The following is a 27331-nucleotide window of genomic DNA, read 5'->3' as shown; positions in this document are numbered from 1 at the left end:
GCGTTCCGGGATCGCCCATCATCGGTTTCCCTATTCCTCCGGTGATTGCTGTCAGCTGGGCGATCTCCGTTGCGTTAGCGCTAACAGCTTGGGTGTGCCTCGCGATCCGTTTAGCCATTGTCTCTTGTCCTTCAGTCTTTGTAAGTTGATGGCTACTTATCTTGAGCCCCTTCCCCTGTTTCCTTGTTATTGTCATGTGTGCCATTGCGCTGATGTCTTCAGCTCAACGGCACTCATGACACCTCCTTTCTGCATGCTGAGATTTTTAAACCACAGGGTGATTGACTGGTGGGCTCCATTACTAGAGAACCATTACTGTTCTCTCAGATGACAGTTACTTAGATAACACCAGATATATTCCTGTGGGATGGGAATTGCTTATTGTAGGCCCTACAGTCAAAAAAGGAGACAAAGGGAGCCCAGAAATTATAGACCTATAAGCCTACCTGACATAGTGGCTAAGATGTATGCCAAATATCTCCTAAGCAGAATAGAGGGCTAGGTGTATGAGAAGAAACTTCTAGTAGAAGAACAGGCAGGGTTCAGGCCTGAGTGCTCTACTGCAGACAACTGCTCTATACCATCTTATAACGAAGTATACATCAGCTATGTACCACCTTTGTCGACCTTAGTGCAGCATTTGATTCTATTAACAGAGACATTCTGTGAAAGAAACTGGATGATCTAGATATGGTACCCAGACTCCTATGCCTGACTAAGGCTCTTTATACCAGGGTTTCTCAACCATGGTTCCATGGAGCCCTAGGGTTCCATGAGAGGTCACTAGGGGTTCCCTGGGAGATCATGATTTATTTAAAACATTATTTCAAATTCAGGCAACTTCACATTAAAGAGGTAAGTTTCATTCATTTTCAGTTTAAGAACACTGTTAATGCATATATACATGCCTACACATGAAGTGAATATAATAATTCTGTAACTTGTGGCCTGTATTTGAGCCTGAATGTGCAGAGGTTCTCTGAAAATATTTCAAGGGTTCCTCCAGGGTCAAAAAGCTGAGAAAGGCTGCTGTATACAAACACCTGTCTGAAAGTCTGTATAGGAGCAAATGGCATTCTGACACACAACATACTTTCTACCGATGGCATTGGACAAGGATGCATTCTGGCCCCAGTGCTGTTTAACCTCTATGTCAATGACATCCCAAGATTCCTCTGTTCTCAGGATGTTCATATGCCAAAGATAAATCTATCAACATTCTCCTGTATGCGGATGATCTGGTCCTTATGGCATAATCTCAAGTTGGCCTAAGGGGACTACTTTGGAAGTTGGATGCTTACTGCACCATAAATTCCTTGAAAATCAATAAGGCAAAGACAAAAATTATGGTATTTGGAAAGAGGCATACTAAACACACCTGGTACTTGGATGGGGAACCTATAGAACAAGTCAACTCTTTCTCATATCTAGGGGTAGCTCTCAGCAACGTAGGGTCATGGATAAACCATCTTAAAAGAAGTGCAACAAAGGCCTCAGCCAGCTCTAAAACACTTCTGAAATTACCTAATTATAACTACCCAGGTACCCTAGTCCCTATATTAAAGGTCTATAAAGCTAAAGTAACACCTATAAGAGTCATGTTTGTAAGATGGGCAGATATATAGATGTAATGAATGAATGAATGAATGATGAACTATGGTGCAGAACTGTCACAGTCATCATTACTTGAACAAGCCCAGACCCGCTTCCTAAGATCCATTCTGGGACTCCAGCCTCTGCAGCTAGAGCTGAAACAGGCATCCACTCCAACCATTGCTCTATAACAATTTGAGTCTTCAACTATGGGTGGAAGATACTTTCAATGGACCATGATAGATTACCAAAAAAGTGTCTTGTTGAACGGTTTGGCATGTCCCACCCTATCGCATGGTTAAATCACCTTACCAAGACCGTCTCACTCCATGGATTTCCCCAAACCTTAAGGGAAAGGATGTAATACAGGAAGAATTCCAGGGTTCTCTTGAGGAACATTATATCCAACTAACCTTATTGCACTATGCAACATCTCCACACATCCACCCATCCTCAAGATAGTTGGACCCACGCCTATCAGCCGGGCAAGCATAGCCAATGGTCAGCAATACAGAACTGTAGTCCAAAAAGATATGCAGAGCATCCAGCTGCCCACCCTTGACCAATAGGATGCACAAAAGGAGACACTTACATCATCACTGAGCAACTCCACGTAGCGCCTGGGAGTGAACTGGTCAACCCAGAGGGAGTGCAGGGCAGATGCTTCCACATCCAATCTGCCACTGCTCTCTTCTCCTCCATTAGGCACAGGGGCTTCATCTTGGGTTTCCTCCACCCCCAGTCTGCAAGAAGGCAGAAAGGAGAATCTGGTTGAAAGAGCGTTTGGAAAAAGCTTCTTGTAAAGCAGGGAACTCAGCTCCAGCCTGGCTGTTAAAAAGACTTTAAACCAGCTTCTTTTGCATCTATGGTTTCAATTTTAATCTTGTCAGTTAATTTGGTTTTGTTTTACCAAAAACCACCATGAGACTCTGGAATTTGGTGGTATAAAGTGCAGTAATTTAACAAATATGTTAAAAAACTAAAACTCTAAAAAAAAAAAAAAAAGGAAAAGAGAAGAAAAAAAAAACACGGTCTTCAATCTGTATGAGCTACTCAAAGTAAGGCATTGCATTCTGCATAATGGATCCTTATCTTGCTAATCAAGGGCAAAGAAACATAGCTCAATGGACCATTTTGTGACTACTTTTGATTTCGGAGATTTCAACCCAAAAGTGTTCAAGCAGTTTCTGAACTATGGAACCCTGGTGAATCTCTGCTTCCGAAAATAAGGTAAAGGTATTAAGGGGTTTTCTGATGTATGCACAGCTGTGGTTAAAGCAAGAAGCATACCACTGAATGCTCCAGCACTGTCCAAGACATATCCCATAAAGCTAATAAAAAATACAACCTGGGAAACTTTCACCTATGAGTAAAATCCAACATGATCTGATAGGTCTGGATTTCTCCCAGATTCAAAGGGGGAAATGTGGATCACAGCATCTATAATGGAACTACCTTAAGCCAAAGACATCCTTTCCTGGGATCACGTGGGAGCTGGAAAGTGAAGCCACACAAGCCCAGGGAAAGATGGAGTTTCTTTAAGGAACTGCCAACTGCTGCTAGGTGAATGCCACCTTCGTATGGCAAATCACCTTTCCCCTTTGAACTTGTTTACCCCACAGACTGTCTGGGGAAAGTCAGAAAGTGGCAGCTGGGAAAGGGAAGCTGGGAATTCTAGAATGCTGGAAGCACAAAATTAAAGACCCCCTTGAGTCAAGTTCAATTCCTGGAAGGTACAAGGACACACCCATATATTTTTGGCAACAATACAAAAGTGATTTGCTACTGCCTTCTTCCTGGGATGCTTTTTCATCTTCCCAGTCTAGTCTAGAACCCTGGGATTTCCTCTGGAGTCTCCTATCCAAGTACTAATCATCTAGCTTTCATTAGCTTTTCTTTGAGATCACCCAAGGTTGAAGTTGCTCATGTTTTAATACTCACTGGCTACCCCTCAACCACAGACTACCTCCCTTCATTGAAGCATCATTGAACATACTGTGTGAACCCAACAAGTCACTCCAAGTTAGGCATCCACAGGGGCTCAGCCTGAAAACTTGGGCACAACTTTGGTAGCTCAACAAGCCAGCCTGAATTTTACTCCTTACTTTGGGAAAACAACTTTTCTTCTCAAGTTCAGAATTCTGTCAGTTTACATTTTTAAAATAGTAAAAAAAAGGGGAAATTAAGCCAGAGCTATTATCAAAGACACTAACCTGAGAAAACAAAAGCACCACTTTAAAAACTCACATAAGGGCTTTGATTATCTTATGGTGTTGTTATCTAGAAGTGATATGAGTTGGGAGCCCAAAACAGCTAGAAGACATCAGGTCACAAAAGCGGAGTGTCTGCAATATAGACCAAGGATCTCACTTGGCAAAGCAGTTTCCTAGGCCACCAGAAAGTCCCACCAAAGAGGAGCTATGAAGCTCACCTGCTCAAAACCTTCATCAGCTGCTGCGAAGACTCAAGGATCTGCCTCTGGCGCTGAAATACAAACAGAGGATAAAGTCAGGAATAAAATGCTGGATTTACATGTAATGGAACTACTAGATCTGAGCTGTGACGACTCAGACAGCTACTAGAAGGTAGCATTTTTTAAAAAAATTTTTATCCCACCTTTATTATTTTTACAAATAACTCAAGGTGGGGAACATACCTAATACTCTTTCTTCCTCCTATTTTCCCCACAACCACCCCCCTGTGAGGTGAGTTGGGCTGATAGCGAGTGACTGGACCAAAGTCACCCAGGTGGCTTTCATGCCTAAGGCGGGACTAGAACTCACGGTCTCCTGGTTTCTAGCCTGGAGCCTTAACAACTAGACCAAGTTGGCTCTCCATTTCCTAGCTGTTAACTAACTGTCAATCTGGATTTGTGCATCCTTGCTGGTCTATGACCGAAATGATTGATTTGTGCATCCCAGATGTCATAGTCCTCTATATACAATCCATTATATACATGATTATATATTAATCATGGTTTGTTAAACAAGTTATAATGGTCTAGTTCGCATGATTTGCTAAGCCATTGGTTACATGCTTATGCTTGGGTTCACACATTGGACTAAGTGGAAAAAACTACATGGTGGCTTTGTAAACTCAACCACTTACAAAATGAAAAATTGAGAGACTTATCTTCCATCACCCAAGAGACGTTTATTACAGAACAGAACCGGCTATGTAAACAGGGGCAATATGCAGTAAAACCACATTCCGCATCTCATCTGGACAATATCAGAGGAACACAAAGTTTTCAAACATCCCACTTTTGAATTTGTATACAATGAAAGCCCTCTGTGTGTTCCTTTGCCCATCACACTTGGAGACTTGTTGGTTGAAGCCATAAGTCCTTAGTGTAGAACCTGGCTGAGAGATTCTAGTTAATAAACCAGGATCTTAAAGCCAACTTGAACTGTGGCTCCAGGCTTGTTCCAGGTCCTCCCTATTCAGATGTAATAGAAAAGTCATGTTTAATGAAAACTAGGAAGTCTTCAACCTTGGTGCCCCAAGGAATGAAAAAATGACTTGCGTGGGGAAAAGTTGACAAAGGTCTATGTAGAGATGATTATTGCTGAATGAGAGCAATAACAACCTTGTAATATCCAGCATTTGGATTCTGACCAGAGGCCATGACAGCTGGCACAAAGTTCTCTAAAGCAGGGTTTTTCAAACTGTGCTCCCCAGAACCCTAGGATTCCATTAGAACGATGGATTTTTGTGAGTGATTAAGGGCAAAAAACCCCAAAAAAACAAAACACCCCAAAGGTTCACTTAAATGCAGCTGGCATCCACAGCAATTTTTCTAAGGAAAAGCAATCATATCACAGTAATTGAAGTTGTATTTGTTTGGTTAAAACACTGACCTCCCAAGTAATTGGGAAATACAAGTTTTAAATTTTGTACATTTGAAATGTTAATTTTGCAAATTCAACAGTTTACTTTTTATACTTAAAATAAGTGGAGAAATCTTCTGGGATAGTAATTGCAGAATCCATTTTGTGAAATTAAATAACTTTAATATATAAATTTGCATAAACAGATTGCAACAATCACAAGTTTCATTTTATTGCCAATAAGTGAATTCTGACTGATCATCTGATACTGTATTATCAAATTAAGAATGTACAGATAATCTTGGGTAAATAACTTGGCTAAACAAAATCCAGTGAGATTACTTTTATCTTTAGCAAGCTTTGGTAAAAAGGGGAATCCATCATCATCCTTGGGTGGATAGCCACGGAAATTAACATACTAAGTAAAGTCATCAGGGCCCAATCTAAGTCTCCCCAATCAGAATAGAAGCTAGAGGGGTTAGACTTGATACACTCTCCAAGGAAATGAGTTAATCTATCCCATTAATTACATATCTGTGATAAGACTGGAAAGATGAGATTCAGTTTCTTTCATATTCACAAAAATACACTTCACTGTTTGAGCGATTAAGTCAAAGTGAGGCTGCTCAAAGGCGAGCACCTCTAACTCTTCTTTTTCCTCTAATTCTTTCCCATTTTCTTTGTCAATTTCCTCCCACTCCAGCATCCTATTAGGAAAAGATGCCTACTGCTTCTTTAATTGCCCCTCCCCAGGCCTAGCTTCAGCGTCTGTTTGCTTCTCCTAGATACATCTCCGTCGGCTGGCTCTGCAAACTCATGACAGTTTGTTGCACTGATAGCAGATCCCACCGACGAGCTTCATTTTTATCATTAGAGGTAAAAAAGTCTTCTATTTTAGATTTTTACAAGCTGGTGATATCAGCTCCTCAATGCTCCTGGAACGCTTGCCAGGAATCATACTCCCGCTTTTGGTTCTGAGCCAGCCAGCAGGGCATAATAAAAAGTAAATTATCTCACCTCAAGCTTACAAAGGCTTGCCAGTAAGATAAAATAGGCTAAAATTTAAAACTATTTAAAACAATGAATAAGAAAAAAGGCCGGTGAAGAGTAAACATCGAGGAGCTCTAGGTCCTGTCAGCAGTATAACTCTCCAAAACCAGAAGAAGCTTCATATTAAAATTGCTCAAATATATCAGGATCACCAGGCTCCTCCTCCGCCATCTAAACAAAGATCCCAGCGGTTATTTCAAAATCCACTTTATCATCAGGAGAGTGAAGTACCCCGGAGAAATAGCAGCGAACCAGAGATTTTGTTAGAGTGTAAAGACAACATTCAATCTTTGGTTCTACAACCAACCAAAGTATGTTTAACAGTTTGCAGCTATAAAGGGAAAATACCAAGCTGGAAATATAAATCCCAGGTTAAATCCCATCTTCATGATCATCTTCGTATTAAATTTCAACTGATTGATTTGGTATCAATAGAACCCCTTAATTATACCCCATGGGCACAAAGAACTATGTTAGTATTTAAGTCTGCTAGACTGCCTTCACTAATCCAAAAACATAAAAAGTACCTCTGGACAAAAGGGATTTTTCCAGGACGTTTCTTTGTCAACACAATAATCAAAGCTCTATTCCCCAAGACGCCGGCGATTAAACCAGCCAACAAAGAATTTCAGTCAGAGCGGTGGGAGTTAATGTCACCTCAGCTGGCTTCGACTGATAGGACTGTAAAAGAATCCCAACAGCCACTAGTAATTACTGGTGAACAGCGGACTAAGTTCAGAACTGTACGCTCTATAACCTTTTAGATAACTCAATCGAAGAGGATCTTCTTCACTCTTTCGGAACTTTACCTACCTTGAACCAACAAACGATTTTAGAAAGATTGGAATTTATAAAAAATAGACTTCAAAGTATAAGAGATGACGAAGCTTCCTGCTCCTCAACGAATGAGAGACCATGATCCTCTCCCCATCGAGGCTCTATGCAAAGTCTATTTTAACGACTCCTAAAGGCTCAGAGTCCTGTCAGGCCATCCCTAACACCCAGGATCTATTGATTGATTTGAATTTTGTAAATATGGAAGCTGCACATTCTGCTCCAAAGTCCATCTGACAAAATGGCTGCATATTTGACGATCCTTCCAATTCCCTGAATCAGTAACTGAGTCCGACTAAGAATACATACCTTCTCTGGATCATTGAGTTTGGTCTCCTGGAATATAGCAGGGTGGAGAAACAAAATGTTTCTCCACCTCAGATTTTAGTAATTTCTTAACTTCCTTTGATGGTGTTTTATTACAGGAAACTTGGTCAGCAAATCCTTTTAATTTAAATGGTTTTAGAAACTTTCTCCTTCCAGCCTATAAACTTTTTAGTAAGGGCTGTCATAGGGCTGGTTTGGCAATTTTAGTGAATGCTAACTTTGCTGTACAGATTCTATCATTAGACTCTTGTCCCACAATAGCCCAAGCATTTAGGCTGGTATTAACTTCTATAAATTTTATTATCGTTAATGTCTACTTACCCCACTTTGCAGAAGGTGGTGACTATATCACCAATTGGGATAAGCTTTTTAACTACATTTCATTTTTAACTAAAAAGTTTCCTGCAGATCAACTTCTTATGGCTGGTGATTTTAATGCTAGAATTGGAAACAGTACTCATGATCTGAAGAACTCATGACTGAAGAAGCTGCTTGGACAAGCAGCGAAACATTTCCACCAAAAAGAGAGAAATCCAATTGCCAAGACTCAACCTACAGACAGTACTCATGATTGGTTTTCAAAGTTAGGCTTTGATGATGAAGAGATTTTACCACCAATTCTGTGCTTACCCCATTCATCTAGTGATGTAGCTTTTAATACTGCAGGGAAGAAGACGCTAGATCTTTGCATCATGTATAATATGATTATTCTAAATGGTTTAAGTTATTTTCCTGATTCAAAGGGGTGCACTTCTAGCTCTGTTAGGGGTCAAAGTGTAATAGATTATATTCTTTGCTCATATAGCCTACTGTTAGATATTTCCTATTTTACTATTGAAACTTGTACTGAAAGTGACCATCTACCTTTGGTTATAGTTTTAAAATGTCACTTATCAAACCCTTATCGTATACCGCTTTATGACAGCCATGATTCAGATAATATTCTTAAAAGAATTAGATGGTCTGCAATCTTCAGAAAAGGATTTTCATACTTTATTTGGATCTGAATCAATGACCAGATTGCGATTGGATTTAACCAACTCAACCTTGGTTGAAGAAGCTCTCTCTATTTACTCTCAATTAATTAGTAAATGTAGTTTAAAAGCTAAATCTGTAGAGGTAGCTGTCTCAAAATCTACCACTTGGTTCGATCAGTAATGTCATAGCAGAAAAAAGAAATTGAGATGCAAGTTTAAAGAATTATGTCAATTCAGGGACTCTAGTAAATATAATGAATTTCTAAAGCACAAGAAAAGCTTTCAAGATCTTATAACCAGGAAAAAGAAATTATTCTTTCAGGGTAAATGGAACCAATTGTATAGGGCTATAAAATTTAATGACAGGAAATCTTTTTGGAAACTTACTTCGAGCAACTCTATTGATAATCCTTCCTTTGCCGCTCCTGCTATTACACCTCAGCAATGGGTGGCACATTTTTCAATAATGTATGATGCCCCTGTAGCCTCCTATAACAAGGATAATGACTCCATTTTCTTAGAACTACCATGGTGGCCTCCTGTGAGTACAGATGAAATTACTGAATTAATTGCCTGGTCCGGACAGGCTTCCAGCCGAACTATTTAAAAAAACATGTTAATTGGTGGGCCCAGCCATTGGCTTCTTTATTCATGCTTATTGATCACTATAGTAAAATGCCGAATACTTGGCTCAACTCGATAATAATCCCAATTTACAAGAAAGGAGGGTTTGATCAGCCCAGTAATTTTCATCCTGTCAGTCTCTTATCTATCTTGGGCAAGCTTTATGCTAAACATCTTGAACGCCATCTACTAGATTGGATGTATACAAATGATGTAATTGGTTCCGAACAGATAGGCCTCTGTAAAGGAAATTCTGCAATTGATCATTGCCTTACACTGAATTTCCTAGTAAAAAAATATCTGAATTCAGGAAGGAAAAAGCTCTTTGTAGCATTTATAGATCTCAAAAGTGCATTTGATTTAATTCTGAGGGATATACTATGGACCAAATTGAAGAACCAAGGAATCGACCCAAGGTTGTTGTTTCTATAAAAGAAACTTCAGACGGATACCTCTTGTCAAGTTAAATATTCGATCAAGGGTCATCTAACAGAGAGTATACCCACTCAGAAGGGGGTTAAGCAGGGCTGTGTTCTTGCCCCTCACCTTTTCAACCTCTTCCTGAACGATATGGCTCACTGCCTTAGCTCAGTTAATGGTTATCCCCCCCGTCTTGGCAGTCTTCCCACCCCACTGTTACTTTATGCCGATACTACAGTCCTTTCTTGTTCAAGAGTGGGCTTACAAAGATACTTGGAGGCATTTTATAATTATTGTCATCGTAACTCATCACCATTAACTTCTCTGAATCAAAGGTAATAATATTTGCCAAAAGATGGCGTTTGCTGAGATGGTTCATGGGTAGTACAGAAACTGAACAAGTTAAAACTTTTAAATATCTTGGCATTACATTTAGTTATAATCTTTCTTGGGTAACTCATCATAATAAGATAATTCATTTGGCCAATTGTTCGGCTGCCCAGATTAAACAGTTTTATTTTACAGTTTGCACCCGCAGCAATTAGAATATTTAAAGCCAAATCTCTCTCTCAAATACTATATGGTATTCCTATTTGGCTAAGAGTCTTCAATTCTAAAGTAGTGTCCTAACAGCCAGGAACCACGCTGAGACAAGGAATAGGTCTCTAGTGTTTTATTACTGCTACCTAACAGAAAATACTAACAAACTGAAGAAGCATGGGAAAAACCCAGACAGATAAACCCCAAAGGCTAAGGCGGGCCCGATCTGTGTCTCTTAGAATGGATACCTAATTCCTCAGTACTACGCATGCGCTTTACAGCCTGGATGGGAGCCCCCTGCTCGCCATCCTTACTCATGACAAGTAGAGGGTATTCAGGCATCCTTTTTGAGGCAGCTTTTAGAGGGTCCTAATTGTGTCTCTTATTCCACAATTTGCTTAGAAACTGGTCAAAGCTTAATTGAAACTAAAGCTTGGATAATAACAATATTGGCTTAGAATTTTATTTAGAGCTGTTCCTCGAAGTCTGTTACCGTATCTTAAAAAGGTAACTATACTTCGCTTTGGACTCGACATATTATGTCCAAGCTCAGGCAAATCGGCACTGCAATTGAGGATTTATACCTCTTGGACGAAACCTATGTATCTAGTATTAAACAGAGATTTTTGGACTTAGAATATCATAAACTCAGACCAGCTTAACTTCGTGTCTGTTTGCCTGCTACACTTGGTATAGAACATCATCTGGGCAAGATGGCACGTTATTTAGATGATCTTGTGGTACCAGAGTAAATGCTTTCCCTTCTGAGGTACTCTTCGGAAGGTACAAACGCATTCCCAACCATGAGAGGCTCTGTCTCTGTGACAGTCCAGATACAATTCATTGTATCATTTTTGACTTGTGTCTCTTCAGCATGAATTACTCTTAAAACCTTTACAAAGTAAATACCCATTAAATGTTGTAGATACTGTACCATCTTGCCAATATCTACCGAGTGATGCTCTATCTGAAACCACCCGAATTGTTGGCAAATTCCTAGAGGAAGTACTTAAAAGGAAATGTAACCAAGTTTTTCAATGAGTATTGCTCTTTTTTTGTTACTCTCACAATATGTTAATGCCTTTTGTATTTTATTGCTTTTATAATGCCAATAAAGGTTTGATTGATTACGTATCTGCATCAGGTACAAATGGGAGGTAGACAGATACTAATGAACAGAATTTTGTATAATGCTACTGTTGACCAGTGGACACGTACGATTAATAGTATATAGGATTAATAGTCACTTGGCAGGGAAGATACCTTGATCACATTTAATTGCCTATTTTCTATCAGTAGAGCTTTGTCTCATGATCAGAGGTTCCAAGGACTTTTTATTTTAAACAGGTTCCACAGCCTGAAAAATCTTGAAAATCTCTAGAGCAGTGTTTCTCAACCTCAGCAACTTTTAAGATGTGCAGACTTCAACTCCCAGAATTCCCCAGCACGCTGGCTGGGCAATTCCGGGAGTTGAAGTCCGCACATCTTAAACTTGCCGAGGTTGAGAAACACTGCTCTACAGCAGTGGTGTTAAACTCAAACAGAAACGGGGGCCACTAGACCATACATAAGGATCCCTGTGGGCTGCATATTGACTTAGAATACCATACTTCCCCCCCCCTTTTATTAATACATCAATAGATAGGAAGTAGGTATAACTAATATATTAAAAAGTTAGAAAGAGAAATGGAGTTGTTTTGTATATAAACCCACAATTACAATCAGAGTTGATATTAGCTGACAATTATGGTAGAAAGGTGGGGGTGGAAGTTAATTTAAATGGGGCTAAGACTTTGATATTAGGAATTCATGTCCCATATGAAGATAAAGTAACATTTTATAAAGGTCTTATGGACAAATTACTGGACTTATTGTATGAAAAATGGTGTTTAATGGGAGACTGGAATGGATGGTCTGTCCACAAAAAGATAGAGACTCTGAGAAAGACATTAAGCGAACACAAGACAAACTACCAAAAATATTTTTTGATATGGACAATCTAGAGCTTGTAGATGTATGGAGACATAAAATGGAGATTTGAAAGAATACACTTATTTTTCTGAAAGCCACAGATCTTTTTAAAGAATTGGTATGTTCTGGATTTCTAAGAATTTAGCTACCAATGTCAAAGTGGAGATACTGCCAAAGACTTTTTCAGTTCATAATCCTGTGACTTTAACATTTAAAAGGAAAATCAGTTCCTTCAGATGGAGATTGAATGAGACATTATTACAAAAACAAACAATAGCAGAGGACTGAAAAAAGAAGTTGAGAGATTTTTTGAGAATAATCTTAAAGATACAGATACAAGGACAGTGTGGGAGGAGAGCAAAACTTTTATGAGAGGATATTTAAACAACGTAATAGTACACTTAAAAAGCAGAGACAAGAAAAAACACAAGTGATTCTAGATGACATAGAGGAATTAAAGAAATTTCCAGGAAAAAAAAATATTTTGCAACAAATCAAACTTTTACAGCAACAGTTGTCTATGTTAACATGGAAATAAAAATGAATTATGCAAAGCAAAAAACCTCTGAATTTGCAAACAAGCCGGGGAAATGGTTGGGATATAAATCATGAAAAGAAAAAGAGAAAAAAATGACAATGAAACTACAAGATGGAAATATTATGACAACATAAGGATATGTAAAATAATCCATCAATATTATTCAAACATATATAAAGGAGAAGCCTCCCTAACAAAAGTTGATGAATACTTAAAGAAACAAAATCTACCAAAGATTACAGTAAAACAGAAACAAATTATGACTGGACTTATAGCAATAAGGGAAATTTGTGAAATGATAAAAAGACTAAAATAGGGAAAGCACTGGGACCAGATGGACTATCAGCTTCCTACTATAAATACTTTGAGGATGAATTACTCCTCCAAAAAGTGATGAATTCTATCTTACAGAATGGAAAAATACCAGAAAGCTGGATAGAGGCTAATACAGCATTAATTCCAAAAGAAGGCCAAGATTTGACTTCACTAAAAATTACTGTCCAATACCATTACTGAATACAGGTGGTCCTTGGTTAACAACGGTAATTGAGACTGGAATCTCCATTGCAAATGCATTTATAACTGCTGTAAGGAAGATCGGTAGTAATTTCTTTATAGTTTGCCTTTCTTTTCTTTTTCTATTTTTCTCCTCTTTTATTTCTTTATTCTTTTCTTACCACTTTTCTTTTACTTTCCTTTTTTTTTTTCTTTAAATGTTTTTATTGTGTAAAAATGTCTTTAATTAAAAACATTCCTACAAATTTGATGATTTGTTTTCAAAACTTACGTGCTGTCAGCACCTGATCATTCGAGCATTCACACAATCACAGTCAGGAGGCTGGGATTCCTTTAACTGTTTTAATGAAGTGTAATGAACGGTACAGAAGGCAAGCTGCGAATAAAGATTTCCCGCTCAAACCTAACTTAAAAACTACGGTCCCTTAGTTAGTCCCCTTTCCCATGAAACCATGTCACCCCCCTCCCATCCAGATGGTGTTCCTAGCATATCTCAACCCCATGACCTTGATGTCCTCCATAGCCATAATAAACCACTTCACACGCCAACTTCGCACCCCCTCCCATCTGGTGACACGGATTCCATTCCTTGGAGAAGGAAATGATGGTAGATGCTCCAATAAGGGTTTTTGTAAAACCTTTGATCGGGGGGATCTGACATACTGCCCCCCCCCCAAGAAAGACTAAAAAAATAATCAGATATCACATAAAATTAAGCAATGAGGTTAGTAAGGAGAGGGCTTAGAAGGATACTTTGCATGAAACTTTTTGGTTAAAATAGGAGCATTAACATGAGATGCATTAACCCACTCAGGATCTGGAAAATGCTTCCACTGAATTAAGTACTGCAAAGATTTGCGAAAAAAACAAGAGTCTAGAATGTCTTTAACTTCAAAATGCTGATGGCCATCGATTATGATGGGTGGAGGGGTTGCTGCAGGCTGGTGCCACTTAGAACGTTCCGGTGCAGGTTTAAGCAAGCTGCAATGAAAAACAGGGTGAAGTCTTTTGAGGGTGGGGGGTAATTGTAATTGAACAGTCACAGGGCTAATAATTTCCGTGATGGGGAAAGGTCCAACAAACTTCGGGGCAAGCTTCTTTGAGGGTTGTTGGGAGTGTAAAAATTTGGTAGAGAGATAAACAAGATTGCCCACTTTAAATTTCCACTCTGGGCACCTGTGACGGTCAGCAAACTTTTTCTGAGTGTCATGGGTGTGATCTAACGTCTGACGTTAGATGACCGGCCAATTAGTGGCAATCTGTGCAGCCCAGTCGGCTACTGAGGAGTCAGGTAAGGATTGCAATTGAAGTTCAGGTATTGGAACGAAGTCTTGGCCATAAACAATATGAAAAGGGGAAAACCCAGTGCTTCGGTGAACTGCATTATTATAAGCAACCTCAGCGAAAGGGAGGAGATCCACCCAATCATCCTGTTGAAAGCTAATGTAGCAGTGTAAGAACTGCTCTAGAGTAGACTGAGCCCATTCAGTCGCTCTGTCTGCGAATGGCTCAACCAGCTGAGGGATTGCTGGACACCAATTAATTTTAAAAATGCCCGCCAAAATTTGGAAGTAAATTGGACGCCTCTGTCTGAAATTACACACGTGGGACACCCATGGATTTTATAGATATGAGTGAGAAATAGCTTGGCTAATTGTTGAGCAGTTGGGATTTTAGCGCAAGGTATAAAATGAGCTTGCTTGGAAAACAAATTGATTACGGTCCAAATAACAGTCTTGTTTTTACTCTTCAGGTAAATCTACAATAAAATCCATGGCGATTTCTTTCCATGGAGCCTTGGGGGAGGCTACGGGTTGTAAAAGTCCTTGCGGTTTCCCCTTCCTCTTCGCCTGGGCAGAGATGTGGCATGAGGTGATGTAGGACTGTACATCAGCACAAAGGGAGGGCCACCAAAATTGGTGCCTCACCAAGTGGAGAGTTTTTGTAAAGGCAAAATGCCCTGCAGATCTGATATTGTGGGAGAGATGTGAAATTGTCTGGCAAAGAGACTGAGGCACCTGGAGTTTGCCATTACAATACCAGACATTGTCAATTTCAGTTAATTGGGCTTTGTTACATTGTAGCCAGGGATCCTTAGGGAGCGCCTAAAGCAGTTCCTCTTTTAGGTCAGCCTGCACTTTCACTTTCCCAGCTACTGCTTGTTTTCGCGTTACGCAAGCCATTCCAAGCTGCTTCTGAGAGAAAACTGTGTCTACAATTTGAGTTTGGGCAGTGTGATATTGTGGGAGGTTAGAAAGTGCATCAGCAAGAAAATTCCTCTTGCCAGGAAGGAAATTTAGGGTAAAATTAAAACGGCTAAAAAACTGAGTCCAAAGAATTTGTTTGCCATTCAATTTCCTGCGGGTTTGTAAAGCTTGGAGGTTTTTGTGATCAGTCCAAACCTCAAAGGGATAACGAGCCCCCTCCAGCAAATGCCTCCAATGTGTGAGAGCAGTTTTTACAGCAAAAGCCTCTTTTTCCCAAATGGGCCAGTTGTGCTCAGAGTCTGAAAATTTGTGTGAGAGGTACGTGCAGGGGCGGGGGAAACCTGTTTCATCCTTTTGAACCAAAACTGCCCCAGAAGCATCTGCTTGCACAATAAAGGGGCGAGTTGGGTCTGGGTGAGCCAGAATGGGTTCTCTAGTAAAAAGAAACTTTAAACAGTCGAAAGCTGCTTGACAATCAGAAGTCCAGGCAAGTCTAGCCCCTGGGGAGGTAACTTTTCGGGTTTCCCCCTCCCTCTAGTTTTTAGCAAGTCAGTTAGAGGCAAAGCAATTTGAGCAAATTGGGGGATAAAATTTCTATAGAAATTTCTGAAGCCTAGGAAACTTTGAAGTTGACGCCTGGTGTGAGGGGGTTCCCACCCCATGATGTCTTGTACTTTGGCAGGATCCATTTCGACACCCTTGGAAGAAATACGATAGCCCAAATAGTCCAGCTGGGACTTGTGGAACTCACATTTAGAGAGCCTGGCATACAATTTAGCATCTCTCAGTTTGCGCAAGACCTTCTTGACAAGTTGAACGTGGTCTTTGATGTTGTCAGAATAGATTAAAATGTCATCTAAGTAAACCAGGACTGCTTTGTACAAATGTTCATGTAGGACCTCAGTGATATACTGCATAAACACTCGAGGAGCCCCTGCTAACCCAAATGGGAGGACTTTGTATTGATAAGAACCTAGGGGGCAGTCAAATGCTGTTTTCCTTTCATCCCCCTCCTGAATTCGAATTCAAAAGTAGGCTTCTCTGAGGTCAAGTTTGGTGAAGACCTTTCCCTTCAATAGGTGTGATAGCATGTCTTTCGTTAAAGGAAGAGTGTGTTGATTGTTTATTGAGATGGCATTTATTCCACGGTAAACTGTGCAGAGTCTCAGAGAGCCATCTTTCTTTGCTGGGAAGAGCACCGGGGCTGCCAAAGGCGAATTGGCAGGCTCAATGAACCCCTAAGTTTTTGTCAATGAATTCCCTGAGAACTTGTTTCTCAGTTTCTGACATAGCATACATTTTAGGCTTAGGTAGTTTAGCTTTTGGGTCAATTTCAATGGCACAGTCAGTTTTCCTGTGAGGAGGCAATTGGTCACACTCCTTCTCATCGAAGACATCAAGAAATTCTGTATACTCGGGTGGAATGTCAGGCTGTGCCACAGGTTCCGCCGCAGGGGTGTGGTTGGGGAGGGTGCCGGCTACATTCCGCCCAGGTTGTGGTACAGTAAGGAGGTTGCCAGCCCCATTGTTAAACAATAAAGCACCTGAGTCCCAGTCGATTTGTGGCTTTCTACTCTTTAGCCATGGGAGTCCCAGGATGATAGAACAGTTGGCAATAGGGGCCACAATAAATTGCAAGGTTTCTTTATGCCCCCCCAACCTCATGGCCAAAGTCTCAGTCCGGAATTCCATGGAACCCCCATGGGCAACTGAACCATCCATCTGAGTGAAAATAATTGGATTTTTATGTCTTTTGGTTTTAAGGCTCAGTGTGTCAATTAGGGCGGGGTGTATCAAGCATTTTGTGCACCCCGAGTCTAACACAGCTGTCAGACAGGCTTTGTGCCGGGTTCTTAAGTGTTTTAGTTCTACTTTCATCAGCAAGGTGGGGCAATCATCACTCACCAAAGGGTCTTCTTTGTTGTCTATCTCCGAAGTAGGCACGTTGCGCCCTGGAGTTTCCACCTGCTCGCGGGCGCGATTTAGAACAGGTGAAATTCGTTTCCCGCCGGCTCCAGTTCCTCTGTTTGGAGTCTTCGCCAGAGTCAATCAGGAACTTCACCTCTGGATCCTTTTGAGCCAGCGCCGTTGCAGTGGCTGCCTTGCGTCTAGTCAGTGGGGTTTTAGCCGGTTTGCTTGCTCCTTTTGGTGCATCAGACTCCCCGCGTGGGCATTCTGCTGCTTTGTGGGTGTCCTTCCTGCATTTAAAACAGCTGTCTTTTTTCCCTGGCTGGTCTTTCCAGTCCTCCTTGTCATGGAAGAGTTTTTCCTGGGTGAAGTGAAATTGAAATGGGGCTACGATATTTCTTCCCATCGTTTGTGCTCAGAGTTGCCGACGGAATTGGTATTGGGTATTCTCTACCTGCTAGGCAGAATTTCTGCCAAGGGGTACGCCATGGTCTCCAGGGTTCTCAATACTTGCTGCAACACCACTTCCATGGCAGACATCCTCACCTCCAAGTTCCGCATTTCTTGTGGAGTTCCATTGGGGTCTGGAATGGTCCCATGCGACCCTGGACTCTGCACCCTTACTTGTGCCTCCATGGGTGGAGGGGCTCTCCCCTCTTCCTCTCTGGCACCGAGCTGGGAAGGACCCATCTGTGGTTCTCTTATAATAACACTTGGCATCTGAGGCTCTCTCTCGAAATTGAGGGAATGGAGGGCACTTTCCAACTCCGTAGTGTTGAGCTGGGGTTCCATCTCGCACTCGCTGTCCCCACTCCCCAAGCTGTCTCAACTTTTTCTTCTTCCACTTTGGCATACAGCACTGTCCTCTCCAACGGTGGTAAAGGCGATGGCTGCTTAGCCCGGGATTTTCCATGTTTAGGCATGATTTGTTAACTCTCAGCTGATTTACTTGCTCAGGAAGAGTTTTCGAAAATATGGATTTGCAGCTTAATGTCAGCACCTGATCATTCGAGCATTCACACAATCACAGTCAGGAGGTTGGGATTCCTTTAACTGTTTTAATGAAGCGTAATGAAAGGTACAGAAGGCAAGCTGCGAATAAAGATTTCCCGCTCAAACCTAACTTAAAAACTACATTCCCTTAGTTAGTCCTCTTTCCCATGAAACCATGTCACTCCCCCTCCCATCCAGGTGGTGTTCCTGGCATATCTCAACCCCGTGTCCTTGATGTCTGCCATAGCCATAATAAACCACACTCCCTCCCATCTGGTGACACGGATTCCATTCCTTGGAGAAGGAAATGATGGTAGATGCTCCGATAAGGGGTTTCTGTAAAACCTTTGATCAGGGGGATCTGACACGTGCATTCATAAATTTGTGTCCATATGCGCACGCCCTCTCTCTCTCTCTCTATATATATATATATGCACACACACAAATATATTGTAAATATATATATCCCCCCCCAGCTTCCTCCCAGCCTAGTGCCAAATTATCATGCAAACCACCTCCTCACTTCCTACTCTCACTTATCACCTCCCTGCAACGTTCTAATTTCTGACATCTCGTGTGTGGGAAAAAAAAAGTTTTACGTGGCTTTTCCCACAACACAAGAATATGAGTAAATTGCAAATACATGTAATAGCAACAAGTCATTTTGGACTCCTGGCAACTGCCCCCTGCACTTATCTTGACAGGATTTTTCAGAAGTGACCTGGCAGTTTTTTCTTCTTGGGGATGAGAAAAGTACCTGCCTCGAGGTCTCCCGGCTGGCTTCATGCCCAAGGCAGGACCACAACTCCCCATCTCCTGATTTCTAATCGGATGCCTTAACCACTGCGCCAAACCGGCTCCGCACATGAATGCTCACACATTACAATATAAACACACTGGTCACTGATAACAGCAATCTATGTTTTGTGAGCATGTACATTTCTTTCTTTCTTTCTTTGGAATTTGATATTGTAATGAAAAAAGAAAAAAAGAAAAGCATTATACAAAAAGCATTTGAATCACCCCTTTCTTCTTCCCACATTCTTTCCTTCTTCTCTGGATATATTCTGAACTTATTTAAACTTTAATTATTATTAATTTAAAAACTGAATTATTTATAAACCTAACAATGATCATGGACCTTGTGCAGCCTGAACCTCAACAAATATTAATTCAGTCTTTTTAGGGGGAGGAGACAAAGGAATTCAGCCTGTTTCAGAGAGAGGTGCTCCTTCGTGTGCTGGAGGCTCTGAGCTCCTGGGCAGCTACCAGTGCAAGACCGCCTGCCTGCTGCCCAGGGAAAAGGCACAAGCTCGCTGCCCCGGCTGAAGCGCAGTAGCACGGTCGCGTGGGAGAGAATGCCTGACATGCGGTGCTTCTGCTTGGCTCCAAGCAGTCTTTGCTGCTGCAGCTCAGCTCAGGAAGCAAGCTTCGGCAGGACTCCTCACAAGCCTGGAGTTTTTAAAATGTAATATCTGTGTTTTACTGTATTTTTATTTTGTTTTGTTAAATATTTCCCAGTTGCATTTTAATCAGGTGCAGGATGCACTCAGGAGTGTTGTGGGCCACATGCTGCCTGCGGAGTGTGCGTTCGACCCCTCTGCTCTTCAATACTTGTTGAAGACAACAAGTATTTGCCCTCAGTGCTTCTTATACAGCTGCTGCTTCCCCATGGAAACCTCCCTGTAGAATCATCCCTCAGGCTTTTAACCCAAGTTGACTGTGGAGTGGTGTCTATTTTGGAGTTGTAGGTTAATCTTGCTTCACTTCTTTTTATTTGATTGTACATTGCCCAGAATACCTAGATTAGAATGGGTTACAAAACCTGTAAATACATAAATCTTAACCTAGGCCCTGTTCTTAATCTCTAAGGTCAAGCAGGTTTGGATTTAAACAACACTAATTTAAAAACAAACAAAGTTATAAACTGCTGCATCTTTGCCAAAAGCTGATGCAAAAGGCCAGATGAACAAGGCAGGGGAGATGAGCGTAGAGAGAAGGAAAAGTACCTCTTCCATCACTTGCTCTTTTAGGTAGGAGAATGGGACACCCAGCAGGTGAAGCGGTCTCTGCCTCTTCCAACCAATAGAGTTGGCAAGCTGCAAAACAGACAAAGCATTCCCACGAATGTAACAGGCCTAGCAAGACGTGACCCACCTCCAAACCTGCTCTCCATTCCAAGTGAGTGGGAAAGGAAAAGCTTACAACAAGCTTGCAAGAAAGCTCATGCCCTTGTTCAATTGGTACCTTCATTGCCACGCCATCATCCTTCACAACCATAAAGACTCGTGTGCCGTTAGTAGAGGTCACGTTGATGTAGTCCTGCAGGATGGGTGGCCGCTTGAGGACCTTCCCAGATGTCTTCTTTTTTGGAGGCGTGACATGCAGCAGGACGATGTCACTTATTCTCCCCGGATCTGCGATATCAGGTCTTGGATTCCTACCCAATTAGAGCAGGGAAAGAAGAACAACTCTTAGCAAAGCTTTGAAAAGGCAGCCCAGGAAAAAGTCAGAATTCCTCAAGCTACTAGCCTCCAGACTAAAACTCACATCTGTCTGGACATGATAGAAAATGTAGTTTCAAGCATCTGGAGGGCACATATTCTATGCCAAAGGGAATATAAACATTCCTGTAACTGCATTTCACAAACTTATTTATAACTCCTCTTCCTTTAGTAATGTGCTCCCAGACCCTTCTCTTGTTGCCCATCAGCCTCACTGCCTTGGGCTACAAAACCTGGACCGCAATGTTGTGGGCAACCACTAGATGGCAGACATTATGGTTTTCTGTACTGCCTGCTGCCATCTAACAGTCACCTGAACATTTGTAGCCCAAATCTGACAGTCCTATCACTGCTCAATGTCAAAAAATTATTTTGACAACAAAAGGCACCGGTGTTTACACCATTCTTATTGTCCAGGATGCCTTTGGATCTTACAAACGTCCTACTAGAATGGTGCAAAGCAGCTGGGGAAATGCCTCATGCTTCCTACGAGGGCAGATCTAGCATTGCTCTGGCTTTGAGGGCCTTTGCTGACCTGCCCGACTGAGCACAAGGCCTGCCCGTGAGCAACCACCTTGCGCATGTTCTAATTCCTCAGACTACATGAACGAACCTTGCATCCAGCCATTCGGAATGGGCACTTGGAGAAGGAGCTGGTGCCGCCACGTCCTGTGGTGAGTCTTCAGAGACAGCTCTGTTGGCCTGCCCAAAGTCCAGCCTCTTCACAGCTTCGAGCCGCCGCCGCTTTGGTTTTGGTGCTGTCAGAATGCCAGGGAGCAAAGAAGGAACGGCGCTTTCATCTGCAAACAGGCCTTCCCTAACCTGGTGCCCTCCAGCAGGGTGGGACTTCAGTCCCAGTAATTCCAGTCAGCCACTTTTTTGCCCCTAAATCAAGTGCATTTAGTTTTATCAATTTTCAGGGGCAAAATGGTCTTAAGCCTCTGCAAGGATTAAGGATTTGATTATTCTGGCCTGTCCATGCCAGAGATGTCTCCCCCCCCCATGCCCCTGAGGCCCCCAGCCTGGAAAAATCACCCACCCCTGGTTTAGGGCCAGGGTATTTCCTGCCAGACAACCTGCACCTCTTCTGGGAATCCTCCTCCAAAGGCACGTTCCAACAACTCCTGAGGTCATTTTGACTGGGACTCTGGCTGTGACCTTTTCAGGAGCTGTACCAGATCCCTGGACCTCCCTTGGCTCACTTCTCCGCTAGCAGCTTCCCTGAAATTGGGAAGACCTTTCATTTTCAGAATGCCTGAGATGCGTGGGAGGACCCTGAGGGGCAAAAGGCATTTCTGCAACTAACTGCAAGGCTGGAGGATTTCACTTTGGTTTGCAGCATGCCAACCTCCTCCTTGAAGGACCCAAAGCTGTATCTGGGGAGGCACTGTTGCCAAAAGTTGCCATCTTGCCTTTTGCTCCAAGAGTTAAAAGGGCACAGGCACTCCATTTCATAGCCAGAACCTCTATAAAGCTGAATTGCCTTCAGCTCCTTAATAAAACTCTAAATATAACAAACATCCCTGCATAAATCAGCATCAAGCAAAACACCACAGCATTTACTGAACAATAGACTTTAAAACTCACTGTGAGCCACCCCAACCTTCTGGGTCAGATGATCCTGAGGATCTTCTACCATTTCTTTGAGTCTTGGGGGTTCTTTTGGCCCCCCACATTTTGGGCCAGCTTCACCCAGCATCTTCTTGGGGAGAACCTGGCTTTGGCCATCTTTTTCCAGACACGGATGGTAGTCTATAGCACGGGAGTCCTTCACCAGATCCTGTGCAGAGAGTGCCTCTTCGAATGTTCGCTTTTGGTTTCGGAATTCCGAGACCTTTTTGCAGGCCACTGGTGGGGCTGAACCTGCAAGAAATAGGACAGCAATCGAACAATTGGTTCCCAGACATTGGCATGTTGAAAATAAACCTTCCAGCTGGGCTGAGCAAGCCAATTCACAATCCTCGACCATGCCACAAGTTTAGGCAAAAGTGATAGACTATATGGGCGAAATCTGGTCTCCAAACCATTTCATCTGGCCCAGGTAAGATGAAAAGTAAACTCACTCATAGAGAACACTGCTCTCAGTTGATATGGATGAAAATTCCCTCTAGAATTAGGTCAGAACATAGACGATTAAAAAAGGGAGACCTTTCCATGGATTGTTTAAATGTTGTCAAGTCACTGTTGACTCTTAGAAACCACAGAGATTTTCCCTGGGATGATGTGTGTCCGGCCTGGTCTGCCAGATGGTGCACCCATTACTACTGTAACTGAGTCCATCCCCCTTTCTTCCTCTTCTCTTTCCTGCCACCCTTCCCAGCATCAGAGCCTTCTCCAGAGAGCTGGGTCTTTGCATGTGTCTGAAGAAGGATAATTACAGCCTAGCCATTTGTGCCTGAGTGAGAACTCGGGTCTGAATTGATCGAGGATCCGTTTGTTTGCTTACGGCCATTGGCTCTCCACGGTATTCTCGGGGGTCTTCTCCAACACCACAGGTCAGATCCGGGCTGCCAAGTCCCAGGCGACCACGAGATGGCCGCCAAGATACCGAGGACGTTTTCTTGGCGGCCAACGAGCGGCCCAGATAAAGCAGCCTTTCTTATTACAACGTCTAAGCGACAGCCCGAGAGCTTCAAACGTAAACCCGGCCCCCGCTCAATAAGCGCCGCTTGGTCTGCAGCACCTTCCCCGGGGCTTATACCTTCTGGTCCTCCCGCGACCAAGCAGGCGTGCGCCTGAGGCCCGCTTCATAGAAGGGGAGGGGAGGCGGAATCCCCGGGCAGCCCCTGCGCCGGTACAAGCCCCCCGCCGCCGAGCGTCCTCTCCTCTCCCGCGCTGCACAGATAACGGGCGCGCCCCATTGTGCCACGCCACGTCCAGGAAGGTCCCCCCACGCGCCGCAGTAGTAGAGTGAACGCTCCCCTCCCGCAGCGGCCGCCGAGTACGTGCAGCCAGGGCGGCGCCGGGCCTCTCCCCGCGCTGCCCCACCTTCCAGCTGCGCCAGGACCTCCAGCTCGTCCGCGAACTGCGCCTCGAACTCGTCCTCGATGCCGTACAGCTCCTGGCCGTCCTCCATCGCCGCCGCGCTCCTCCGCTCGGCGGCGGGAAGGAAGAGCCCGGCCGGGGCGGCCCTTCCCCCGGCGGCGAGCAAACCCGAACCTTCCCGCCACCGCCGCGCGCGCGCCCTGCACTTCCGGGGGCGCGCCCGTCCTCCCCGCCCTTCCCCGCCGGCCAGCCCCGGGGAGCGCTGACTGGGCTGCGCGGCCGGGGGCGGCGCTCGGCCGGGCCGCCTTCGCCGAAAGCCGGGATTGGGCAGGTCGGTCCTCCCCGCTACCCCGTGCGTCGCGCGGGCCGGGCCGGGCCGGGGAGGCGCGCCTCGGAGCCGGATCTGGCGCCCCGACGGGCGAGACGCCGGTGGCGGGCCTTGCGTCCGGCCGAGGAGGGGCGCCCCTTTTCGGGGCTGAGGAGCGCGCGGGCCCGGTGTCGCTGGGCCTCTCCCGGGCCCTGATGCCCCCGAGGACAGGGCGACGCGGGACCCCCGCGGCGCTGGGCTGCCGGCGCGCCCCCTCAGCCCCGAAGGGCGGCGGCCACTGGCTGGCCTCGGCAGGCTGAGCGAGGCCGGGCCTGTCGGTCCTCGCAGGGAGACCCCGGGAAATCCCGGGACTGGGCCGGGCCGGGAACGGAGGGAGGAAGGTCAAAAGCGCCTGGCCGAGCCGCGGCGCCGCAGTTACGGGCGCGAGCCCCTCCGGACGCGGAGGTAGCCGCGTGCGTGTGTGGCGGGAGCTGCGGGACGGAGGCAGAGCAGAGCTCCTGCCCGCGCGCAGAGTTCTTTCACCAGTGAACGCGGGGAGGGCGACCGTTTTCTTGGGCCGGCTCACCCGGAAAGCGGCCGCCCGCGGGATGGTGCCGGTGGACCGGGTTTTAGGCAGACAAGGCCGCCCCCCCCCCGGGCACAGCTGCGAGTAGGGGGGGCGCTTCCTTTCCACACAGGCTGGGCCAGGACCTGGGGCTTTTCCTTGTTTGGCGGCAGGAGAGGAATTCTTTTTTTTTTTTTTTTTGAGAACAGCGTCGAGCCTTTGATGTGTTTCGCAGGTCAAATGACAGGGTGCTGCGCTGTTGGTTTTCATAGTTACAATTGTTGGCTGTTCCAGGTACTGCAAAAAACTGCAGCCCTGGTGGCCTCAGGCTGCCACTTCTGCCATAAACCACACAGTTTTACAGATTACAGCAACTGGGTTCATACAACCCACTGAATCTCCCTGAGTCTTGAGAATGAGAGCAGAATATACATTTTGTAGGCAACCCAAATCAAACAAGTCATATTTATGGCGTAATGTGCTGCATGAGATATTAGGAGGAATTTCCTGGTGATAAGATCTGTCAGCCATGGAACAGGCTGTGTAACAGAATGTGGGAACCAGACAGGTGAAGAGATCCTGCCTAGGGAACAGGCAGATAAGAGACAGCGGATAGGCAGATAGCCCACAGCTGCATAACGGGTGGAGAAGGGACCCTCCCTGGTTTCTTGGGCTGTAAAGGAGACGGACGGAGAAATGTACTTTCAGACTTGCAAGATTCTGTCAATGTAGCTTTACAATAAAGTAGAATTAGGTCATCTGGCTGTGTTTCCCAGCTGGTCTACCTGGGAAGGCTGACAGGCTGCTACATGAAGTTCCTCTTCATTGGAGTCCCCTTTTCAGGAGAGATGGGCGGTGATAGAAATTTGATTGATTGATTGATTGATTGATAAATAAATGTCTTCAAATAGAGACTGAATAGCCATCTATCTGAAATGGTATAGCAAATCCTGTATCAAGAAGGACATTGGACTAGATGGCCTCTGAGATACTTTCCAACTCTGTCATTCTATTCTTGCAGCTGTGCTCAGAATGACTTATTCCCCGATAAGCACATGCAGAATTCCACTGTTAGCAGGCCATTTACACGTGCAATTTTTAATGCAGGGTTTGCATTGGGACAAAGAGAATATCAGGCTCCTAAATCTTATAGCAAAAGTCGTAATATTCCAAATTTGTTTGGTCCCTTGATTTGTTTATAAATTTCTTAGGTTAAAATCTTATCTAGCTTTTTGCCATTTCAAATTCTTTGAATTCTTAAGTTTATAGTTAATTATTATTTTATTCTGGAATGAAGGTAAACTCACCAGGTAGCTTTGCAAACTTGTTGTTTTGAAGATCTCTATTAGCCTTAAGATAGTTAAGTAGTTAATTTCTGAAAGTCATTAGAAAGTGAGGTTAACGAACCCAATGTCCTTAAAAAGGCTCCACCGTAGTTGAGAGGTTAATGGCTTCCCTTCATCTCCCAGCACTCAAACCCACGGGAAACCACTGTCCTGTGGTCTTCTTGTGAGGAGCAGCCATCTGGAGCACAGGTGGCTGATCTCCCATCCTCTCCTTTTCCAGAGAGATTCTAGTTGCCAGTCCTTCTGTTAGGGCTGCAATGTTGTCTCTGTTTCAAGACTTGTTAGCCCACCATTCTCACCCAGAAGTCCTGTACAAAGTTCTGTTCCCATAGGCAAGGACCAAGGAAGCTAATGAGTTCAAAGCAGAGGAGACTAAAAGCACTTTCTTCTTTTTAATCTCTTTTTATTGAATATTTTAAGAAAAAACTTATAATAAAAGAAAAGAGAACAAAAAGGGAGTAAAAGAGTAGAATACAAGTGAATAAACAAGGTGTTTAGAAGTATCATAGAAATTTAAAAATTTCAATATTTTCATTGATTGTAAATAAATATATTTTAAAAAACCTGAAAATCACTATTACAGTTGTAATTGAAATTATTCAACCCCCATTGCAGATCAGGTTGATTGTCAAAATGTACAGACTTTCAGCTGTTTGCACTGAATGAATCAAACAAAAGCAATTGAAATAGCTCAACACAGCAAATGCTTCAAGTGGTGTCCCCAAGGTCAACTGAAAATGCAACTTGTAATGACTTCTCCAGTCTCAAAATTATTCAACCCCCTGAACAGAATCCGTCACAACAGCATACATAAAGTATGCAAAAAGGTGTTGTCTCAAGCACACCTGATGCAACTAATCAAGGGCTTCATTAGTTGCACCAGGTGTGCTTGAGCTGGAACACATGAAATACCTGAAGTGGCTAGGGGTTTGTTGAGTGTCACGTTTGACTGCATGTTAGAAATACAGTATGGCTAAGTCAAAAGAATGGTCCAAAAAGGTAAGAGAAGAGATCATCACCCTTCACAAACAAGGAACAGGATACAAAAAGATAGCAAAGGCACTGAATGTTCCTAGAGACACCAGTGGAAGCATAGTTTGCAAGTTCAAAGTTAAAGGAACAGTGGTGACACTACCTGGACAGGGCAGAAAAAGGAAACTGTCAATGGCTGCAACCAGATTTCTGAGAAGGCAGGTGGAGAGAACCCCTCGAGTGACTGCAGAAGACCTGCAGCAAGACTTGGTGGCAACAGGCACTGAGGTTTCAGTGAGCACAGTAAGGCGCATTCTAAACACA

General features: G+C 43.6%; 1 protein-coding gene across 3 annotated transcripts in view; it reads right to left on the bottom strand.

The window, feature by feature from the left end:
* CHTF18 (chromosome transmission fidelity factor 18) overlaps positions 1-23953 on the bottom strand; it is a 50975-nt gene extending 27022 nt beyond the window's left edge. The window contains exons 1-7 of one of the 3 annotated variants that reach the window (XM_063315159.1): positions 23821-23953; positions 22420-22695; positions 21446-21590; positions 20576-20768; positions 20338-20427; positions 4025-4077; positions 2186-2336 (exon numbers count right to left, since the gene is read on the bottom strand). In XM_063315159.1, the coding sequence (XP_063171229.1) occupies positions 2186-2336; positions 4025-4077; positions 20338-20427; positions 20576-20768; positions 21446-21590; positions 22420-22695; positions 23821-23908 (996 nt within the window). In that variant the 5' untranslated portion in view covers positions 23909-23953. Of the gene's footprint in view, positions 1-2185; positions 2337-4024; positions 4078-20337; positions 20428-20575; positions 20769-21445; positions 21591-21914; positions 21982-22419; positions 22696-23820 lie in introns of those variants that run through there. The other 2 variants (XM_063315160.1, XM_063315161.1) reach the window with 2 other exon arrangements.
* Positions 23954-27331: the final 3378 nt, after the last annotated feature.

This window comes from Candoia aspera, chromosome 14, assembly GCF_035149785.1.
Source record: "Candoia aspera isolate rCanAsp1 chromosome 14, rCanAsp1.hap2, whole genome shotgun sequence".
Lineage (NCBI taxonomy): Eukaryota > Metazoa > Chordata > Lepidosauria > Squamata > Boidae > Candoia > Candoia aspera.
This window is presented reverse-complemented; position numbering and strand designations above follow the sequence as displayed.